The sequence below is a fragment of the Myotis lucifugus genome, unplaced genomic scaffold (assembly GCF_000147115.1).
Source record: "Myotis lucifugus unplaced genomic scaffold, Myoluc2.0 scaffold_694, whole genome shotgun sequence".
NCBI lineage: Eukaryota > Metazoa > Chordata > Mammalia > Chiroptera > Vespertilionidae > Myotis > Myotis lucifugus.
The window spans coordinates 148,471-165,305 of NW_005871742.1; the positions used below are offsets into that span (position 1 = coordinate 148,471).

Genomic DNA, 16,835 nt, shown 5'->3' on the forward strand with positions numbered 1-16,835 from the left:
GGGGGGACAAGGGGGGACTGGTGAACAGGACGGAGAAAATGTTTTCCTGGAACCGGGGGTGCCAGGGGGGGTGTTTTTACTCCCCAGTTGCTAAAGTTCGATAATCTTGTTCTAGGGGGTGCGGCTGGTCTGGGACAGTGGGGTGGAACATGAAGACCGCTGCAATGTTGACAGTTTGGGATTTGTGGTAGGAGAATAGTCTCGATCAGCATTGGGCACAGAGTTGGATGACAAGAGATTCTCTGTAGGGATCCAGACAGAATATTTTTAGTGTTGGCAAACTCCCAAACACTTTGTCCTCTCAATGATCCAGTAAATCTTTTTTTTTTTTTTGGGGGGGGGGGCGGTGTTAAATCTCATTTCTTAGAAAGCTCACAATCCTTATTTGACTCCCCTCAACAAATTTAGAGGATTGCATAATTAGGAAACATCAATTTGCCTTATGAACAGGTCCAATCAAGGCCATAGGGGTAGTCAGGGACAGAGCTGGGAACAGACCCCAAGTTTTCCAGTCTTCAACACTTTGTTGGAACAGAGTTTATCTTTGCTACACTTTAAAAACCCAAAGGCTCTAAAGTTAAAAAAACAATGTAACTCTTAAGCCCCTGTTTTTATTCTTAAAATCCTCTCAACCCAGGAATAGCTATTGGGCAAGTGAGCCTGGCACAGCATGTCTGGTGATGTAATTCAGCTGGGCACCTTGCTCTGCCCATATGGCTATGGTCTGGATCTGTGTGGGAACTCGTCCTATCCTAGTCAGCTGTTTGGGATTAACATGCTTTTTCAAAGCCTAAGGTAAAAATCAAAATTATGCAAATCCATCATAACAGAAAGTTCAAATAGCAATTAGAACCTGGTGAAGGAATCTTAACTGCCTTTTTAAGTAAGAACAACAGGATTTCCTCCCCCCACCCCAAACTTCCTCACAGGCAAAAAGCTCTTACACTAATACCCAGGCCTGTAAACCCAACATCGGAATGTTTCACCATGTCTTGAACAATCTCAACTGGGCAGTTCCTAAAAGAAGCCTGTCAGCATTTTCTATGTACTTCTAAAAGGCTCGGTACACTTCCTATATGCTTCATCTGTTGCACAGAGTTTGTTGGACACAGTCTTTATAGACTGGAGAGAACCTTTCAGAAGTAAAACTGGTTGAACTATATCAATTTGCCAAATAGATGTACTAATAATTCAACTTTGAACCTAAATAAGAATCCAAACCTAAAGCTCATCCCTTCCTGTCTAATACTAGTACTCTTAGATTGGTCAGTTTTCAAGCGGCTAAGTGACTATGAGCTGGTCCAACCGTCTCAATGTCGAACACAGAAATGTGTTCTATAGCAGTCAGGGATCTTGTCTAGCGCTTCTATTTTATTTTATTTTTTTATTTTTTTTTACAGAGAGGAAGGGAGAGGGATAGAGAGTTAGAAACATCGATGAGAGAGAAACATTGATCAGCTGCCTCCTGCACACCCCCTACTGGGGATGTGCCCGCAACCAAGGTACATGCCCTTGACTGGAATGGAATCGAACCTGGGACCCTTCAGTCCGCAGGCCGACGCTCTATCCACTGAGTCAAACCAGCTAGGGCATTGTCTTTGCAGAGAATCAGGCCATGCTGGTCAGCACTCAAATCCATGCTCCCTCTCTCACATACTACCTGGGCAATACACCCTCAACAGCTCTGCAGTACCTTCACTGGCCTTCTGAGCGTCCTCTTTACTGTCACCAAGAACTGCTTTTCCAGATGTTGGCTCCTCCTTGCTTTTCTCTTTGCTCTCGTACATCTTACGAATCACTGAGGTAGGGGTGAAGGAAGGAGAAAGCTGTAGAGAACAATTAGTGTTAGCACTGCTCTAAATACCTTTTGCTACTCAAGCCAAGATTAACTGGACAAACTAAGCAAGTTGAGGAGTCCCTTTATTGGCAACATGTGAAAGCCAATGTTCTGGTCTCTAGCCACTAGAGGTAAAGAAACAGGATGGGGCAAATGGATGGTGGCCCAGTGCATCATCCCTTACAACTCACTTTCATCAAAACCTAGACTTCTTGTACATAAAGGTTTAACTTGATGACGGTGATCTCCAATGCAGCTAGCTACTTCCCCAGCCAGGGCATTAGCTTGGAAGGGGGAGAACATGGCCAGAAATATGCCCTGGAGCAATAACACTTCCAGCCAGGAAAGGACATTTCAGAGACAACCTCAGAGCCTCAATTTCTCTATACATCATGTCCTCACTTAACAGTATTATTTACTTTTTCCTCACTTAACATTATTGACAGGCTCTGTGACTTTGAGCTAAATGACATATAATGAAACCAATTTTACTATAGGCTAGTTGATAAAAACAAGAGTTATATCTACAGTATCTCATCAACATTTTAACCAAATGACCTTGAACAAAACATAATTCAAGGACTTGTTATATTACTAGAAAATTCAAAATTATCTTCCTATTCTCCTCAGCTACTAGAACTCGCCACTTGGGGTCATTTGTTCGTATCTCTTCACTGCATATTTCTTTGATGACTATCATGCAGGCAACTTTTCTTATTAACCAACCCAAATCCGTGATGGCAGGAGACAGGGAATGAATTATGAACAGAAAAACGCCTTCTGGACCCTGCCTTCAAGGTGCTTAGTACAAAGACCTACTTGGGATCCTGAACACAGAGTAATAGTTTTCCCCACATCTGTCAGATTTAGCTAGGTGATAAAAATTTGTGGGGAAGGAAACTTAAAAGAAAATGCTGGCACATGAGTCAGCTGTGAAACTAAACTTGTCTCCACAAAAAGCAAACCCCTTGGCCCCAGTCTTAATTCGTATCAGAGATCTGGATCTGAATTTGTGAATCACCACTGCACTCCCCATGACCTGACCCTGGTCACCATCCCATCTACCTCACTCCCTGCCTTTCGCACTGTCCTCCCCACTCCAATTGTTCACTTGTTTGAACATACTACATATCATCTGTATGCTCCAGCCATACTTGTCTATTTGCTGAAACACACTTTCCCCAATGTAAGGGCTTTAACTAAAACCCCAACAGACTGAAAGGGGAAAACCCAATAGACAGACAGGTCTGAAAGAGTGAAATCAATGATTTCTGGGGAAGGCACTCAAGGACATTTGGGTTACAGTGATACAACACAGGCACAACCAAACAGGGAGAAACCTAGAACCTTAGAGGTCATTCACAAAGGCAAAGGTCACTGACCATGCTTGTGATGGAGGCGGCAGGGGAAGAGGAATTCCCTCTGTGCACGGGTGCTGGTGACTTGGTCACTCGCTGTTGCCTGTGAACAAACCAAGTATTAGTGTAAGCCCCACGCTGCTTAAACTCTGAGTCCTAAAACCACACAATACTAAAGATCAGCCTAGGACTTCAGCATTTCCCTTATCCAATTCAACTTCCCAAGCATTTGCTAAGTCTAAATATGCAAAACCACATGCTAAGTTCTGAGGGAAGACAAAGCTCACTGAAACATGGTCCTGGGCCTTGCAAGAACTCTCCTCTGGTGGGGGAGATGCTCACTAACCTAGGACACACCAAGCGTTCAGATATTAGGTACCAACAAGGTGTCATGGCAAAATGAGGGGTAGAAGGAATGATAGGATACGTCTATTGCAGGGACTGGACAAGCTTCCTGGTAAGGAGCTGCATTAACCTGGGTGTGACCAATGAGAACAAGGATTTAGGTAGAAGGAACAGGTACAGGGACTTGGTAAGGACTTGGGAATGTAGGGTTATCCACAGCTCACGTATAGTTTATTTTCAGACTACGAGTGAGGTAGGCTAGTGAGAAGTTTCATCTTGTGGTCCAGGCTGTGCTCTAGAGGGGAGGGAGCAACACTGACTAGCACAGTGCTTGGCATGGAACTGATGCTCTGTGAGACACTGTCTCAAATCAGATACAGCGCCCACAGTTTCAGCTATTTTATTTTAAGACCTAGTTCCATGCAGCATTCCCCACCACTCCTGGTCTACACACAAGGCTGACCCCAGGCCTCCCAAGTGAAGTTAAGAACAGACTTGCATTCTATCCCGAGACGTTCTACTCATTCTGCCTTAATTTGGAAGAAAACCGGAAACAGTTGAAGATATAAATAGGCTGAGAGAAGAATGAATGTGTGAGCTCACTGGCTAATGAAAGCTCCACTGCAGTTCAGCCTGGTCAGACCCAGTACCACAAAGGCCCAAGCCCAAGTACAGCCTGCTTCTGAAGTTTTCTGAATCATGAGCAAATGGGAATCCTAAACCATGACTTCTTTTCTCTTTCCAGTCTCTACCAGGTAAGCCCTACTGCTGCCATACTGAGACTCTGATCATGACAATGAGGGGACAGACAGGTTAACAGTATTCTGAGTGATTAAGATGTAAACCCCAAATCAGGTGATTCTGCATAAGGTATAATTAATTTATTCCTTCTGACAAACGTACTTGAGCACCTACTATATGCTAGACACTATTGTAAGTGCTAGGGATGCAGTAGTAAACAAAACAGACAAACTTTGGCCTCATTACATTCTTGTTGCAGAGTGGAGAGGGGTTACTATGGGCAGGGACACAGACAAAAATTAAATAGCATGCTAGAGCCCGGCTGGTGTGGCTCAGTGGTTGAGCATTGACCTATGAACCCGGAGGTCACGGTTGGATTCTAAGTCAGGGCATATGCCTGGGTTGTGGGCTTGATCCTCAGTGTGGGGGTGTGCAGGAGGCAGCCAATCAGTGATTCTCATCAGTGATGTTTCCATCTCTCCCTTCCTCTCTGAAATGAACAAAGATATATTTCGAAAAATAGTATGCTAGAAGGTGGTAAGTACAATAAATAAAGCAAGAGAAGGAGAAAGGCATGTCTGTTGGAGGACACAACGTAACATAGGGTGTTCAGGGAAGGCCTGGGAGGGTGACATTTGATCTAAAACATGAAGGCTCCACCGACACATATTGTAGAGAGAAAGCCAATGACGGAGCCTTAGCAGACTAGTCCTGAGCTCTGTTTAGGCTGAGGGCTACTAAGGATAGAATGCCTTTAGGCAAGGCTACAGGGTACTTACTAGTCTCAATGTTTTCTGAAAATGTCAGCATATAAAACTAGCCGAAGCAAGACACTGAGACACAGATATGGCAAATTTTAAGAATCACATCAAAACATAAATACTTCTTAATTTCCAAGTACTGTATGAATAGGACTAAACTGTCCTTAAAGGCTAGACACTTATGGGAGCATAAAAGGGACAGGGCACACAGCTTCTGGGTAGCTAACAAGGAGTTTGCCTTACACATTTGCTTAATGCAGTTTTTTATTTTCTAATAAAAAAGAACAATATTGCTACTCCCCTAACCCCCAACGTATGATTCCTTCCATTTTACTACTTGTTGCAACTCACAGAAAGAACAGGAGGAGAGTGGTCAGTAATCATTTAACTGCTCTGATCAACAAACCCACATCAAGAGACAGTTTGATCACTCAACAAGGAAGCCATGGGGGAGGAAGCTAGGTAGTTTTACTTTCCATCATTTTATAGCATAACTGCAAATAAGCTGCATTCGAAAAGATGAATCCTTTAAATCAAGAATATAAAAACAAATTATACAGGACGAAAAGCCTATGCCCAGGCAGAATTCAATCATTATTCCCTTTATTGCATATCTGGATGAGATGGCATTCTCACCATGCGTTGTACAACATATCAGTGTTTACAACAGAATTACACTGCGGATAACTAATTTGCTAATCTGAGGAAAATTAAATTGCAAATCCCCACAAGGGTAGGGTTAGTAACTTACCTGTTTCTGAATCCATCTCTGGTTCTGTCCATCTGTGGTTTGCCAAAACCAGGCTGATAGAAGTTTGCTGCCTGCACTGCAAGGTCGTGTGGCAGGGCCAGCCCCTCCAAAGCTGCTGCCTGCTGCAGTTCCAGCTGGCTCATCTGCTGGACACAAGCGGCAGAGGGTCAGAAGAGTGAGGACGGTCACTGAACTTTATACAAAGGTCTCTCTTCACTTTGTCAGCAGCAGCAACCTGACTAAATCGTGCTGTCCAACAAAGAGGGTTTTAACTATGACTTTTAAATATGACTTCAGCTGTTCACCAATTTTTTAGCCTTTACTTGAATTATAGTTGAACCTGAATTATAGTTAAAAACCACCTCCAAGAATTATAGCAATCTAATCCTCCACCCCATAAATAATAATAAAGGTGGAAAGCAAGTAATAGATCGCATTTGAGAAAGCTCAGCTGGACCTGGGCCGTGACGGGGCTCATGGGCTTGCGCATGCCTTGGAATGGATCTCCGAGTAGCTGCTGTGGTCCTGGTGTGAAACCTGTTGGAAAGGTTATCGTGTCAGGGAGTGTCAAGATAGCACATGTCCATCAAAGAGGCATTATCACCAAGACATGCTGCTCCTCAACACCAGCTCTTTTGAGAAGTACTGACTTCTTGGGCTGATGTCCCTCTTCTGTGTCCCCCACAGCGGGCTTTGTGGACCTGCACTTAATGACCTGAACTGCCGCTGTATCCATCTTCCCCACTAAGCTGCCAGCTTTGTCCTTTCAGAGCTTCACTAGCCAGTGATTTGGCCCATTATCACCAAGCCAGCTGATACCAAAGCAGAGACCAGTGCACTGAGTGGCCTTATGGGGAGCTCTTCATTCTATCTCCCTAATTATGGAGGGAAGATTACAAAAAACTCCCTCGCAAGACATGACTGGCAGGAGCCAGGGTGGCCAGCAGCCTAAAGTAGTCCAGGGTGGGAGGAACACCTGGAGATTAAGCACAACACTTTGCTAAGATAGCTTTCTGGAAGTGCTTCCCTTTATATCTGAATTAGCCATAGACGTCACAAATGATTGTGTACCAACTTCATTAGGTTGGTAAAGAGCCAGTACTCTGACATACTCTATCAAGAAAAAAACCTAGGAAGTCAAATTAACTTTTTTGGATTGAATTCCCGAAATAAGGAAAAAGACGGAAGAGCTGGATCCAATTTAGTTCAATCTCAAGAGAAAAAAACAAAACTATAACATGGACATATTTATCTAGAGGGGCAGTTGGAAAATAAACTATGTTCCACATGTGTCCTCACCACCCGTTGTAAAAAACGTATAATAAACCCACACATTTCTTTTTAAAGTCTTCAAGGATGCCCATCAAAAGACTTTGCCAATTCTAGGGGACAAGTATAATGTTGGTCATGGGAATGGGTGGTGAAATGTGCATGGCATGATGGAGACGGATGGACGGACATCTACACACGAGTATTTACCAATTGGTGATGGTATCCGAGGACGAAGGTAGTCTGCTGAGGCTGCTCGTGTTTGAAACACCTGTGACAAGGGAGGAGATGGTGCTCTTTGGCCCAGTAGAGATGTAGGCTCCAAGCTCCCCATAAGGCCGCTCAGAAGGTTGGAAGAAGCAGGTCTCTGAACTGATGGACCCAGAAGTTCCTAGAAGGCAGAAAAGTCAAATCCTTGTGAACACAACTCGTTCTCCCTCCTGGGCAGAGGCTATGGATTAGGGATGAGTTTTTGGAAGCCAACAATGAATCTCCCTCATACTCCACTGAAGGAATTGTCACATGTACATGCGACAATTTTCTCTGAAAGTTCAGTTAGCAACATTGCTGCAAGTTAGTGCTATCAGTACAGGTTAGATACTTTAAACTTCCATAGGAATTGTAAGCCTGCAAACTGGAAATCAAGGGCTTGCTTTGTCATTTTTTTTACCTCCCTCCCCACCCCACATTGAGGCTAACAGTGACGTTAGGGCAGCGACATATCCTCAATTGCCAGGCAACATGGATCATTCTCTAAGGCCCAAAGCTGGACCACTACAAAAACCAGTTCAGAGGACTCGGATTAAGATTGTGAAGTACCTGCAGGATGTTCTTAGGGACAGGCTGGCCTGGAATCTCAGCAGGGGACATCAAATGGCTTTCAAGGTTTCGCTAAAAAAGTCAAAGGAAAACTGGTTTTAACCTTCTTACACACTTAACTTAAAGATTAATTGGGGACCACAAGAAAGCTTTAAAAACTCTTCAGGAGTCAACATGTAACAGCAGAATAATGTCAAAGTTACAGAAAACAAACTTAAATCAACCTGTTCCACTCTCTCATCATATAGGTCCCAAATATCTGGGACCAGAAAGAATCTTCCATGTACATGTAGCATCCACTCAGAGACCCTCCTCAGACAAGGTCTTTTCCCCCCTGTAGTAACCCTAATGCATTTAACGGTTTCTAACACTGACCAAACAAAGGTAAAAAATGGTGAAAGGGGGAGTACTTTAGTAAGAAGCCACATGCAGAAAATTTGGATAATTTATAGATTTTAGTTTCTGAGGCAATCTTTGCTACACTGTAACAAGATTTATAGACCAGGCGATACTAGAAATCTAGTCAACATGCAGGCCAGAACTGTCATACTTCAGGAAATTTAAACTTTATTATTTATAAACAAGCTGTTTCAAATGGGTCTCACATACAGGGGGAAATTCAATTACTTCACTTTTTGCTCTTTTAATGCAGCTGCAGTTATGTTTTGCATCCAACTTGCATTACCTCCCTGCACTTCAGTACATCCTCATGCCTAAGTGCTCTCTCTGGTACACTTCCCTTCCCCTGGGTGGAGATGCCAAGGCCCACAGCAGTGTCCTCGGGCATGGAGTATAGCCCAAAGGTATCCACATGTTTTATTGTTGGTTCTGGAACTGGGACTCACTGCAGATGATTTTAATAAGAGAGATCCTAAAAAGCCATTTAATTCTAACAAAAAACAAATAGGCAACTTTATACTATATGGGCTCATATAGTATACAGAGCCTACAATTCAATTTGAAATGGAGTTTAGATTGAACCAACATGTTTGGAGGAGGAAACATGATTGAAGCTAAACAGACATAGTCAAATCAGAAATAGTATACATCACACACATAGCCACAGTAATTAAAAACTTCATTTTAGATGTAGACCATGACTCAACAACATGCAAATTAAGCAATATTTTGGGATAATGCCTGGTGTGCTTATTACATTATTTTTCTTGTTGCTTTCTTTCCTAGGTTATGTTGGATTTCTGTTACTCTTTGCCTAGCAACTTGAATTATATCATCCATCCCTTTAAATAGGCGTTTTGAGTCTCCTTCCCTCAGCGAAATCAGATATATTTCAGAACACTGAAATACAAACATTGAAATAGTTCCTCTAACAACTCAGGGTCAACTATGCTACTATCAAACCCTAGAATCGTATCCATATCTGAAACAAAATGTTCAAAAGCATCAGGTTAACTGTTGAATTTTCCCATTCCCATTTCTTTGCTCACACTAAAAGACGGTACAAGAAGTGACCCAGTCACCAAGACACAAAGGTAACAAGGAAGGAGAACAGAATAGTTTGCAATCTTTTAATCTGGCCCTTGTATCTAATAATTCTTTGAATGGAAATAATTCTAAAGCAGTTTACAAGAAGTATTCCCCTAAACTGGCATGGTGTGGTCAGATACTCAGGAATAAATCTACCTCCCTGAGTTGCCACCTTTCCGAGGTGGACAGTTCTAGCAGTAAGGCCAGGAACAATGGCATTTCTGTGGGAATCTCTATTGCTAACTGCTGGTCATGAGAAACACCAAAAATCAGTTCTCTTCCCATGGTCAAGGCACAATGAATCAGTTACTGCTGCCGCAGCTAACTTGTAGTTCCCAGGTAAGAATGTATAAGGAGAAAACAACTCAATTTGGTAAATCTAACACAGCAAATGGAATGTCTATGTTTTCATTCTTCAGATTTATCCTGCTTCCTTTATCACTTTCATCAAGGAGAGCAACACTGACACAAAGGCCATGGTTGAGAGCCACACACTTCCAGTATGTGCTACACACCTGCATTTACTGATATTCAGTCTCCTTGTAACCCAACTTCATGCCTAAAGGTGTTTTACAAGTTTAGAGTCTCAGCGTTTTCTATTAGTAAATTAACAAAATACAATTGTCTTGAAAAAATCCATCCTACTTGACAAATGTTTCGTATAACTGCCAACGGCCTAGTCAAGAAAGCAGGTAAGCCTGGGTATTTGGAAGTAACTAGAAGGTATGGAAAAGATCTGACTATAAATATACAGTAAGTTACTTTAACAAGTAGTTGAATAAACACAAAACTTTCTTTGGAGTTCATCCAAAAAGATATGTATCACCATTTTTTTTTTAGCAATGACTTAAGAAAGTTATGTATGACTCTTTCAATCTTTATACTGTCACCCACAACACATACAGATGAACCAAAACCTGCTTTTTCTAGTAACAAATAGCACAGCGATAATTAAAGAACACACAAAAGCATCAAGGACCAAATGACTACTAAAAAATTTCCAACTTACTCAAATACCTTTTTAAAAATCCATTTATTGTGGGAAGTGGAACAGAAAGAGGGAAAAGGAGAAAAGGCTGGAGTTTGTGTCAAATACTTACGCTGACTTTGGGCTGAGAAGGCAAAGTCCCACTTGCCTTCATGGTGTTCACTAGCTTGTTGAATGCAGTCATATCGCCATCTTTTTTGAGCTGTCGATTGCTGGTAACAGCACTCAGGGTCTCCTCTAAGTGTTCTGCCATGAAAGGAGTGGAATTCTTCAGTTGCTGGTCCACCTTCAAGCCCTTGAGCCCTGCTTCTACTTCTTCCACTGAAAGCACAACCCCTGAATGTGCTGAAAAGTTGAGAAAGTCCAGGTTAAGTCAAGCAAAGGAATATGTAGTAGGAATTCTCTTTGGCTACATCACGGTTAAGGTGAAAGTAAAAAAGAATGACACCAAAAATAGATTGAAGACACTTAAAATCATTGTTGCTTAGTTGAAATGAGGCCATAATTGTGTGCTGAGTAAGAGATGGCATAAACTAACCCCAAAATGCTTCAGTGCTAGAAACTGGGGGCCACAAGCTGTAAGACTTGACAAGATCCTGCTGCGCATCCTGTCGGAGGACCTCTGTAATGGTCTGGAGGCTTGTCACCAGGGGCAGGAATCCCCGCTGGCCCAACATCAGCACGACTGCCGCCAGCACGATGGTTATTGTACCACTAAGGTTTCATGTGGAAGGCTTATAACCTCACAAGAACATGGCAGTTTGGGGCAGAGATGTGAGGAGCTGCCAAATGCTGTTCAGGAGGACAGCCTTCGCTAGTGTTATAAACGGGCTCCAGGTGAGGAGGACTGGGTGGAAGAGTTAATAGAGGTCCCAGGACCTACTGACTATACCAGGTTCTCAAAGAGGTGGTATTGTTTGATTAAAAAAAAAATTTTTTTTTCTTGAATGTTGAACGAAACCCACCATATATTTGACTTTTGATGAAATAGCTTTAACTGCCTTAAGACTGAGCATTCAGGCTTTTGCAGATACCTAAAGCAGACTCTAATAAACACTTACAGCTCTCTCTAAGTTTTTCTTTATTTGCAGAAAGGCTGGAAAGAAGAGGTTTTAAATCCACTTTGGCCTTCTGTAACATTTCTAAAATATCCACTTTATTCTCAGCATGGTCTTCCAATGGTATAGGAGCAAAATAATTCCCCGAATTCTGTCCAGGAGAGAGGATGGCTTGCTCCAGACCTAATAATGCAAGTAAATATATTCATAATTAATTGATCCCAATAAAGCACAGAAACACAGCTTCAAATAGTATTAAAAGGACACAAATTGAAGGCTTTTTCAGTATCCAGAGACTCTTTAACCCTAATGGACCCCTGACTAATGAAGACAATGAACAGTGTCAGAGAGAGCTCAAGTTTAGGTCCATGGCCAGAATCTGAAGCCATTTTACCTGCAAGTCTCTCCAGTTCTTCATGTGGTGTTGAACCAAGACTGCTGGATCTGCTTCCTGATCGGCTTGGGTTAGAGAACCACCTACTGAATCGACTGGCAGAGACTGACCCTTCTCCCAAAACATCTTCTATCATCTAAAAGGAAAGACAGAGGAGCTAAGATAATAGTTTCTAGGCGAAAGGGACAAGAAGTTTCAATTTTTAAGAAAGGGTCACTTACTTTGAAACTTCCTTTGAAGCAGCTGACCTGAAGGTAAACACTTTCAGAACTTAGGAATCTGAACATCTTTCATTTTTCTTCCCCTCCTGGGTCATTTCTGAGTAACCCAAACTTGAGCATAACCAACATGTACTTTCTAAGCATATAAAGCAAAACCACTGTGCCATAGAAATGGCATTTTTTATCCTTTGCCTCATTAGACAAATCCATGAACCACTGAATGTTCTTGGAGGACATAGTTTCAAAATCAAAATCAGCACCAAGAGTAAAGCATTCCATTGCCAAGCTGAGAAGTGGCCTTTAACTAAATATCATGTATGGACAGCTGACGAAAGAAAATCCTTGCTGCAAACAGTCTCATGGCTGTAATGAACATCATAAAGTTCAATGCTGATAATTTCCGAAGCCAAAAGCTAAAAAGTAGAGCTCATAGATCACAATTCCAAGTCAAAGTTTAGAAAATATCAGAATGTGAAAGATGAACTCATCTCTAATATCTGTTTGAATTTAACGAGGAGTTTTCGGATGTTTGTTCTGTTTTAAATCCAACTTCCATGGTTTCTGGCTTAATAATAAGGCCAACTAAATGATGCGCTATGATCAGAAATATTTTTTCAACACTATTTCATAATAGTAATTTCTATTATCAATCCTTCTTAAAAGATAATTTAAACGTTTTTTTAAAAATAAAATTTTCAACTGTACCCTATCATAAATCCAGTTAAATATAAAAATTGATCTTTATGCAGTACAGTATTCTTATCAACATTTAGAAAAGCTAAAGCAAATGTCAATCCAAAAACGAGGCACATCCTTGAAAGTAAGGCATAAACTTTTACTTCTATACCAATAATAAACAGAAAACACATTTCCCCCCAAACTGGTACATGGATGACAGAGTTAGTGGCTCTTTAATCTGAAGTCTAGAACCCCCAGTTTCCAAAGTTCAGCAGTGGAAGTTAAGATTTATTCTTTTATTCTTATCTGGAAGAATTTTCTCGTAACACATACCCAAACTAAGCCACAAAACACTCCTTTCACATAAGAAAAGGGATTTTAATTCAAGACACTAATTTGATCATTATCTGTGGTACTTATATTTTCTGAGATATTATTCATAGTTTCAATCACATTCCACTTGTAGACTCTCATTTAAATAATGCTGACTTTTACGTGCACTTGCAATAATTGCAGCATAAGAGAAGCATTATGAGTGATGTGGCACTGTGAAAATAGGGAATCGTATCCAAGATACAATCACCTTAGTGATAAATAGGAATTATTTTAAAAGTAACTAAAAGATAGAGCTATTAAAAACAGTTTAATGTTGAAAAGAGTTTTGCTATATTATAAATAGCAAAAATGACTTTTCATTTTAATCCTTTTATTTCCTCTGATCATACTGTATAGGAAAAAAGTCAGAAGATATACAGAAGAAACACAAAAAGCAAAGGACCTGAATATAAAGCATCTGGACATTTTCTAAAGATATGACAGTAAGTGTTGAGAAAGTCATTTGCATATTTTGATTATCTACCAACTTTGTTTCACTTAGAGAAGCTAAATTTTATTATAGCTAAAACATAAAACAAAGTGACTTTTGTACACATTAACTGGAAATGCCAATTACAAGAAACTAAAAGCATTTTAAACCTGAGAAGAATCCTTAAGAGTTTATCTAGTCTGTCATTTTTACCACAGAGCAAGCGGGGATGCTCTAACAGTAGTGCCTCCCCCTAAGTGTGCCAGAAGAGGCAAAAAGGGAGAAAGGGATAGAGAACGTGTTTGAAGAAATGGCAGAAAACTTCCCTAGTCTGGTAAAGGAAAAAGTCACACAAGATCAGGAGGCACAGAGAACCCTAAGCAGGAAGAATGCAAACAGGCCCAGACACATCATAATTAAAATGCCAAAAAATTAACAACAAAGACAGAATCTGAAAGGCAGCAAGAGAAAAGCAAACTGTTACCTACAAAGGAGCTCCCATAAGGCTGACACCCGATTTTTCATCAGAAACATACACTTGGGTGAAGATTTAAATAAACAAACAAATAAAAGCCTAACAGCCTCCAGGGCCTCTAACAAAAAAAATACCTCAAAAAGACATATGTTAAAGACATATTAACCATATAGTTGCTCCCTCCATTTCGTAAGTGTGCTACTACACTCACCGAAGCCAAGCATGGCACCTTATCAAGGTTAAAGAACTCGTTAAAGTCAAATTCTCCTGGGGACTGCTCAGGCAAGACGGCATCCCTCGGCACTTCCTGATCTGCAGCAGGCTCCTGTGCGAGGATGACCTCCACCTCCTCCTCTTCGGCCACTCCTCCATTGCATTCGACTATGCCTAAAAGCAAAACCAGGTCAGAAGCAGGCTAAGCAAGCTAATTGTTACTGACTTAGTCTGTGGCCTCAGCCATCATCACATGCAGAAGAGACATAGGTGACTTTAAAAGCAGACTTCTTGTTACAGTACAGCATGTTCAGTAGAAAAACAGTTCTCTTCCCAAGGAAGGAGAATTGTGGTCCCTCCTCTGCCCATTCTTCAAGTTTCCCGCAGTGCAGTATAGTGCTTTCCCCCTAGTGCACCACAAGAATTTTTAAAACCTGCAATACCTGACTCTTTAGTCAGGGGCACTGACCTCTCCCTTAGATTGCCAAATTTAAAAAATGACAGCAGCCAACACAATAGTCCTCCAGTATGAAGCCCCGCCTTGTACCATAAATACAGGGCGTCCCAAGAAAATGTGTACACACTCTAACAGCTGGGAGCTCAATTTGAAAATGAAATGTGTATTAATAAATACTCCCTTTGTAATTAGTCAAAGTGTGTGCACACATTTCTTTGGGACACCCTATGTATGGGTCACCTAATAGAGATGCATCTTACTGGTCAGGTCACATAATAAGGTTACGTATGATCGATTAATTGTTGGTCCCAGAAATTCTTCTACACAAGTGTAGGCACCTGATATTTTTACAAAGTTACTTTGGAGCAAAACGGGTAGGCAATTACTACCATTATTATTAATTTTTTGTAAATCAATCAAAATCATACCTATTTTTTGTCAGATCAGCGAGAAATACCTTTTTTGATGTGCCACAGAATTTTAGTAATTAGTTTTCCTGTGCCATGAGATGGAAAAGCTTGAAAATGGCTGGTGTGGTGGATTATTTTTCTAACAGGATCTTCTTTTAAGCAGTGGCCTTTGCATGTCTTACTGCTTAAAAATGGAACCAAATTAATTTGGTTCTGTCTTTATACATGCATCTGCACCACCACTTAAGTCAGGGTTCAGAAAGCTAAGATACTGTTGCAGTTGTGTCCCAACTAAGACTCATACATTTATAAAAGAAACTAATTTTTAGCATAGTCACTCTAATTCTGTGTTGTGATGGGGACATCTCTTAACAGATGAATGGCTTTTACAAGCAGCACGAGTGCCCCATATGCAACTTTCTGTTGTTAATCCCCATCTTAGGATATTTCTTCCATTGATTTTTTTTTTTTAAGTGAGAGTGGCAGGGAGGGAGGGGAGAGACACAGTGAGAGAGAAATGGATGTGAGAGACACTTCAATTGGTTGCCTCTTTCATGTGCTCCGGTAGGGCAGGAGAATCAAACCTGCAAATCAGGTACATGCCCTTGACCAGGAATTGAACCCGTGACCCCTCAGTACGTGGGCTGATGCTCTTAACCACTGAGCCACACCAGCCAGGACTGTGTGCAGCTTTAAGCTCTCTAGAAAGCAGGCTGGGCCTGACAACTGAGAGTCTGTATGATTAGGAATATGTACTAGCAGACAAACACAACTGGCCATTTATTATGATAAACTCAAAAGTCAGGGACCTAGGAAAAGTATCTAAGAACAAAGTCTCCCAAGTTACCTATCTATTTCCTGCATCACCCGAGGGGAAAAAAGTGTAACAGCATACATCCTGTTCAACTCCCAGCTTCACTACTTACTTCCTCAGGGTCCTCAGACAAGTCACTAAAGCCCCCTTTGCCTTCAATTGCTCACTTATAAGATGGGCATAAAAGCACCTACCTCACAGGATGGTTGGAAGCAGGATCATATAGACAAAATGCTTAGCACTCTGTGTAATATATATAGTGTGCTCAATAAATGAGACCCCCATTATATCTACCACATGTTTCTATCTCTGGGAATCCTTTTGTGTGCACAGTGCTCGTAGCAGCAGAATGTGAGGACTTTCTGTTTAGCATTGCAGGCAGAGCAAGTTGAGGAGGTAGTATAGGAAGCAGTTTCAAAATCAGGCTGCAACTGTAATAACTTGCTACTTCCCAATAAATGTGCCCATTCCTAAGTGCATAGTTAAGCCAATTATAAGCACATCGCGTTTTAGAACAGTGAGCTTCCCTCCCCGTTTTTGCTGACCTTCCTTCACAGAGGCTGTCCGTCGCCTTGTTCTTTTTCTCCCCTTCTGATCTTCTTCCAGGATCTTATCATCAAAGCCAGTCAGCTCAATGGTTTCAGACTGACTTGTGGGTCCAGCTGAGAACCATTCTGGTTCTTCTTCTGTGTAGGAATCGTTTCTTCTACGCTCACCAAAGACACGCTTACTATCCCCAAACTCCCTCTGGAAAAGTACATAATGCAGATAAAAAAGAAAATTCTAGTTAAGGCATTTCTACCTCAATCAAGGTCTTGGTGAAGTAAGTAATACTCAATAGTGCCATGAAGATACTATGTTGTAGACTTGAAGCCCCTCTTTGCCCCCATCCAGCTCTCTCTATTCCTCCCTATCTGGCTTAAGAATGGGCCGTGTTCGTCCAGGATCTCAAA

At 41.4% G+C, this 16,835-nt stretch overlaps 1 protein-coding gene across 1 annotated transcript in view; it reads right to left on the reverse strand.

The window, feature by feature from the left end:
• EIF4ENIF1 (eukaryotic translation initiation factor 4E nuclear import factor 1) overlaps positions 1-16,835 on the reverse strand; it is a 30,459-nt gene that overhangs the window by 2,044 nt on the left and 11,580 nt on the right. The window contains 14 exon segments of the mRNA XM_023746550.1: positions 1-77; positions 80-120; positions 123-242; positions 1,694-1,826; positions 3,220-3,298; positions 5,794-5,936; positions 6,251-6,330; positions 7,273-7,453; positions 7,882-7,953; positions 10,470-10,702; positions 11,419-11,598; positions 11,810-11,945; positions 14,200-14,375; positions 16,428-16,629. Of these exon segments, the coding sequence (XP_023602318.1) occupies positions 1-77; positions 80-120; positions 123-242; positions 1,694-1,826; positions 3,220-3,298; positions 5,794-5,936; positions 6,251-6,330; positions 7,273-7,453; positions 7,882-7,953; positions 10,470-10,702; positions 11,419-11,598; positions 11,810-11,945; positions 14,200-14,375; positions 16,428-16,629 (1,853 nt within the window).